This window comes from Pteropus alecto, unplaced genomic scaffold (genome assembly GCF_000325575.1).
Source record: "Pteropus alecto unplaced genomic scaffold, ASM32557v1 scaffold320, whole genome shotgun sequence".
Lineage (NCBI taxonomy): Eukaryota > Metazoa > Chordata > Mammalia > Chiroptera > Pteropodidae > Pteropus > Pteropus alecto.
Window position 1 is genome coordinate 36,372 of NW_006429963.1, and position 5,470 is coordinate 41,841.

The window sequence follows — 5,470 nt, forward strand, 5'->3', positions numbered from 1 at the left end:
ATGGGCCCGGCCCCCGGCCGAGCTTCCGGGCGGGCAGAACCGCCGTCACTGCTCCCCACTCAGCTCCTGCTCCCCAAGTACACAGGAGGCCAGCAGGCCCTGCACGGCTGTCCCCACAACGTCCTTGTCCCAGCACGGACAGAGATGTCACTTCTCAGTGGGGCTAGACGACAGGCCCACACGTTAACTCCAGAAAGCTCGTCTGTACGAGGAACCAGGGTCACAGCGACGGGGGCAGTCCAGCAGCAGCGGCCCGAGGTGACCAGAGCCCGGGTGCTGCCACAGGGAAGCCGAGCACAGGTAAAGGCTGGCTGAAGGCCTCGGAGTGGCCGGGGACACGCGGCAGGAGGTCAGCCATGGAGATGGTAAATCTTTCGCCATTTTTCGTTATAAACCCGTCTCTCTCTATACTTCACTGTGCACACTCCTTAAGCCGTCCACAGGTGGGATTCTTAGGTTTCAGGTGCATACGGCATCATGCAGAGGCCACGGGGAAATGGGATGTCTGCTCAGGTGTTCGCCGTTTTCACTGGCATCGTTTGTCCTTTTCTTGCTGGTTCATCGAAGTTCGTTGCAGGCTTTGGAGTCCTTGGTCCATTATGTGTGTTGCAAACAAATATTTTCTTCCAGTCCACGTGGCTTGCCTTTCTTTTTCTTAAAGGTGCATATTATAAGCAGAAATTGTTGATTTTGATGAAGTTTAGTTTATGAAATTTCACTTTGGTGATTGGTGGGGGTTTTTTATTGTGGTTTTGTTTCATGTCTAGAGAATTTTTTGCTTACCTCTCATTCAGAAAGCTATTTTCTTATGTTTTCTTCCAGAAGCGTTGTTCACAATTTCTGTTTAGGTATAAAATCCACCTTGTATCGCATTTTGTGTAAGAATGAGGCGGGATAGGGTCAGGCGTTTTCCCCACGTGGGTCTCCGTCTGGCTGCCCGTGCTGCCCGTGCTGCCCGTGGTCTGCTGTGAAGACGGCCACGATGCCCGGGGCTCGGCCGCGCCGGCTCCCCGCCGCGCTCCTCAGCGCCCGCCCTCGGCAGCGAACTCGCCCCGCACCCTCATTCCCGCCTCCCCCCCCAGAACACTCCGAGCCTCCTGGTGAAGGGACCAGGGACCGAGCGAGAGTCGCCCTTTTGCCACCGGCTTCTCTCAGCATAAGGTCCTCACAGTTGATCGAAGTGTCCGCCTTTCCTTCCTCTTTGAGGCCGAATGATTCCCACCGCATGTGCGGTTACAGGGACTCACCCTTTGTCGCTCGTGTGTTGCTCCTGCGTCACGATGAGTTCCCATTGCTCAAGACAACTCGACTTTCTGTTACGAACAGCACTTGTGGGCTCGCAGCTTTTCCTGGTAAGGCCTGGCGGCTATTCGCCTCGGTTTTCCAGGGGCATCCACCTGCTTTTCACCCTTTCGGTAAAACGCAGCGGCACGCACAGTCTCAGTTGTACCTCAAGTTGTTTGAGACGGCGTCGTGTGTTCGCATGACCAAGGATGCTTGCTTCCAGGGCATGTTTCCTGGGTATGGAGTGAGGCTCTGCACCCCCGATGGTGGAGCCTGAGCGGGGAGCGGGCTCAGAGCGCCCTCCGGCGGCCGTCTGGTTCACGGGCCGTGGCGGGGCGGACACAGGGGCGACTTCCCAGCCTTCTTCCCCAGCACTAGAAACCTTGTTCTTAGAAATTACTAAAACTTAGGACTTTGGATCATCCTGCTCCCACTGTTTCTGTTCCGAAATCAGCAACATTCCTTCTTGCTGTGAAAGGGTTTTAAAAATATTAGAAGCAAGGTATTATCTTGATTTGTGTTAAAAACAGTCGCTCTCCGGTAGACGGATAACCTGACTTTAACAGTAAATATGTCACAACATGCAGGCAACTTGCACTGTGAATTGAAAGAAATCATTTAGTCCAAGCCTTTCATTCTAAAAACGGCACACACATCACTTTAACACGCTTCGACCAGAAAGAAAGTGAAGACAGAAAAGGAGCCCAATGTGGTGTCCGAACCTTGCGGGGAGGTGGGTGCTGCGACGGGGGCGGGGTGTGGGGACAGGAAAGTGTCACGCTGCTGTGACAGAGAGGTACTACAGCGCCGTCTCGGGCTTGGGCTCCAAACCCCTGCCACGTCACCTTCCAGAGTCGGCACTGCAGGGGTGGAACCTGGTCACCCCTTGCTCAGAGCCCAGATCCACACCCTGGCCTCACACCGCCCCCGGCTACGGAAATCCTGGTGGTGCTAATAAACACTGGCTGCTGCTCGTGTGCCCCGGGATTCCTGGGGGACCCCTGGGACAGGTGCCAACGGTATAAAGTTGACCAATCTCATATAATCCAATTACAGCCGTCTACACATGGTGCCACTTGGGGACAAGCCAATTACCTTTCTGAGAATCCAGATGTGGGGACCGGAGGCACGGGATAATTTAATTATTCTACCTGTATTTTGCTTTTTCAGTGTCTTCCTCTTCCCTCACATTCTATTTTTAATCCTCACTCAAAAACATACTTTACAAGCTAGAAGAGAACACTGCATAAATAAAATCAAAGCAGGGTAGGACCAGTTTGAGGAATGACAAATTTTAAAGCAATCAGCTAAAAAGCTCTCAACTTCAGTAAACAACATTCTTTAGGAGAAATGTGGGTTTTGTCTTTTTTTTGAGAGTTTAACAGATCCTCTTTCTGCAGTTATTATGTGTCCAAGTTAATGTCCTTAGCATTTGAGTTAAAGTTCAATATTTGCTTTGTTTATGGTCAGTGCATCTAAACTCCATGTAACAGGCTGGCCGAGTTTACCGGAACAAAGCGCTGATGACAACATGGCTTTTCCTGTAATGACTGAACGTTTGTCCCCTGCAGACTGTAGCTCCATGAGGCGTGACACAAGCCTCCGGTTCTCTGAGATTTTTTTTTTTTTCAAATGTTTTTCAAATGTGAAACAAAGTGCTTTGCACATACTGGGCGCTAACTAAATACTTTCTGATTGGTGAATAGTCGGTAATCATTTGGACACTGGGTTTTCCATTTTGCACGAGTATCTGAAGACGAGCTGGGGAGAGCAATGTGCAAATTACCACGCAGCAAACCCTGCCATGCTGAAGGCTGTGCTCCAGCACCCAGGGGACAACAGGAACGTGGGTCACGGCCACACTTGCCCGGTTTATCGCTCGGCTGAGGGTGAGACTCAAACGATCAGACAGCTATGCAGATCGGCGTGTGACTGAACATCAGAATGAGGGGCGCAGGCTCCAGCCATCGTCGGTCAGCACTGCCTCGTGGCTTTGGCTCAGCTGTCCTGGGCCGTGGGCTGGGACGGTGATGGGGAGAGGGGCCACGGAGCCCTGGGCTCTGGAAGTGTTGGCTCCGCCCCATCCACGTACATACAACGCTTCCGCTGAACACTTACGCGCTGTGCCCTTGGCGGCGTTAACTTGCGCCTCGATTTTAAAAAGCAAAGAGGAAAAAGCTGTTTTTAAAATGCAGCGCTTTGTCAAACCTGGACTAAATATGAGTAGAAACTCCAGGAAAAAGTTAAACCGAAGACTATGTATTTTATAAGTATACACTGTTCCATTAAAAACTTCGAAAATAGCTCTTTTTTTTTGTTTATAAAGTAATTATTTAAAAACTTTAGCAAAAATATAGACAAACAGAAGAAAAATGTAAAGGCCCAAATTAGAAATCTTTGCATTTCAGTGTACAAAGCTGGCTATCACAAAATTACGCTCAAATGAGAAAAAAGTCACAACAAAATCATGAAACTGATAAACTTACCCTTGGCACCCTGCCTCAGACCAGATCGACGTGTCTCCCGTCTGCCGCGCTCACTCCGATTGCTGGCAGACCTGAACAGACACCTCAGCGGAAGACAGAGGCCCACGAGTGCATGAAGCTGCTTCACATGTCGTCAGGGAAACGCAAACTAGAACAATGAGACACCACCACGCCCGTCGGAACAGCCAAAATCCGAACTCGGACACCACCAGTGATGGCGGGGACGCGGCCTGGGGCAGCCGCTCTGGAGGACAGTGTGGCGGCTTCTTACAGAACTAAGCATGCTCTCACCCTGCGACCCCGCGGTCATGCGCCCTGGCGTCTCCCCAAAGGAGATGAAGACTGTCACACGAAGCCTGCACGTGGACGGTCACAGCGGCTCCACTCACAGCTGTTAAGACTGGGAAATGACCAAGGTGTCCTTCGGTAGGTGTGGCCCTTGTGACCAGAGGCTGGGGCAGGGACCAAGGCTTCCACAGGCCGCCGGCACAGGACGATCAGGGGCCGCCTCAGCTTCGTGGGGCCAGTGACAGCAGCCCAGAAACAAAACTGCCATGACAGGTACCCTCAGAGAAGCTCCTCGCCCCAGCCCTGAGGACATGTGGCCGGACCTCAGGCCTCGTGAACTGGCCGTGAACTTCCCCGAAGCCCTCAGCACGCCCATTGTCCCCATTGTCCTCGGTGCTTCTGTCCAGTGTTCCCGCTGACGGGTGCTGCCACGCCCGATCTCAGCCACCCGCCCATCTCATCTCCTCTGAGACAGCTGCTCCACAAGCCCCGCCCAGGAAGACCCTCTCTTCCCCCATCCCCCTGCATCCGTCACTGTCACAGCCTCTCATGCCGTGTGCCCCTCTGCGCACCCAGAAACCCCCACGGGGGACCTCGTCTCGGCTGTGCCTGAGGTGCTGTTCACCCGCAGCTGCAACACAGCACTTGCGTTTGGTTGACCTCACGCTGCCTCTGAGGCGTGGCGGTCACTATCTCGTGTACAAGTGGGCAGATGGCTCAGAGATGTCTGGGCTTGTCCAGGCTTGAACACTGAGCAAAAGAAATGTTTGTCTGACTGAACCCAGAGTCGGTCAGCTTCCAGGCCTCGAGCCGCACGCCCGGAGTCCAGCTCCTGGTCCCTGGTGCTGGTCCCACTGGACAGAGAGGTGGACAGCAGACGATAGACAGATGGCACAGAAGTGACAGATAGGTAGATAGATGACAGATGATAGATATAATGCCTCTGGGTGTCAAAGGTGCCAGAGCCTTGGAGGCAGGTGGGGTACCCGGGGCCTCTGCACCCCCAGCCCCGCCCAGCTCTGCGGCTCCGAGTGGGGGGGGAGGGGAGGGGAGATGACAGGCAGGACTGAAGACCGCCACCTGCCCAGTCTGCCCCCACCCAACCGCACCCCAGTTTTCTTTTCAGCTGCCCGGACCCAACCCTGCTGCTGGCCTCGCCGGGTCCCTGCCACTTGTTCGGGCATCTTCAGGTTGGAACCTAACAAAGAAGACAGGTTGTACAACCATCGCGTTCATGCCTGGAGTCCTGTCCCCTGTCCCCCAGTTCCCTAAAGGGGTCACCCCCCCTCGCTGTCCTGCGGACCTCTCCACTTGCACCCTTGGTCCCCCTAAAATCATCCCCGTTCTGCTCGTCCTGCTGCTGAAGCGGAGACAGGGGCGCAGGGATGGGGGGAGGGAGGGGGAGCAGGGCA

At 53.9% G+C, this 5,470-nt stretch overlaps 1 protein-coding gene across 1 annotated transcript in view; it reads left to right on the forward strand.

Moving 5' to 3' along the window:
- The window catches only part of VIPR2 (vasoactive intestinal peptide receptor 2), a 40,585-nt gene continuing 35,115 nt past the window's right edge, over positions 1-5,470 (forward strand). Inside the window, exons 1-2 of the mRNA XM_015587633.2 lie at positions 1-300; positions 1,427-1,528. Coding sequence (XP_015443119.1) covers positions 1-300; positions 1,427-1,528 — 402 coding nt within the window. The remainder of the gene's footprint in view (positions 301-1,426; positions 1,529-5,470) is intronic.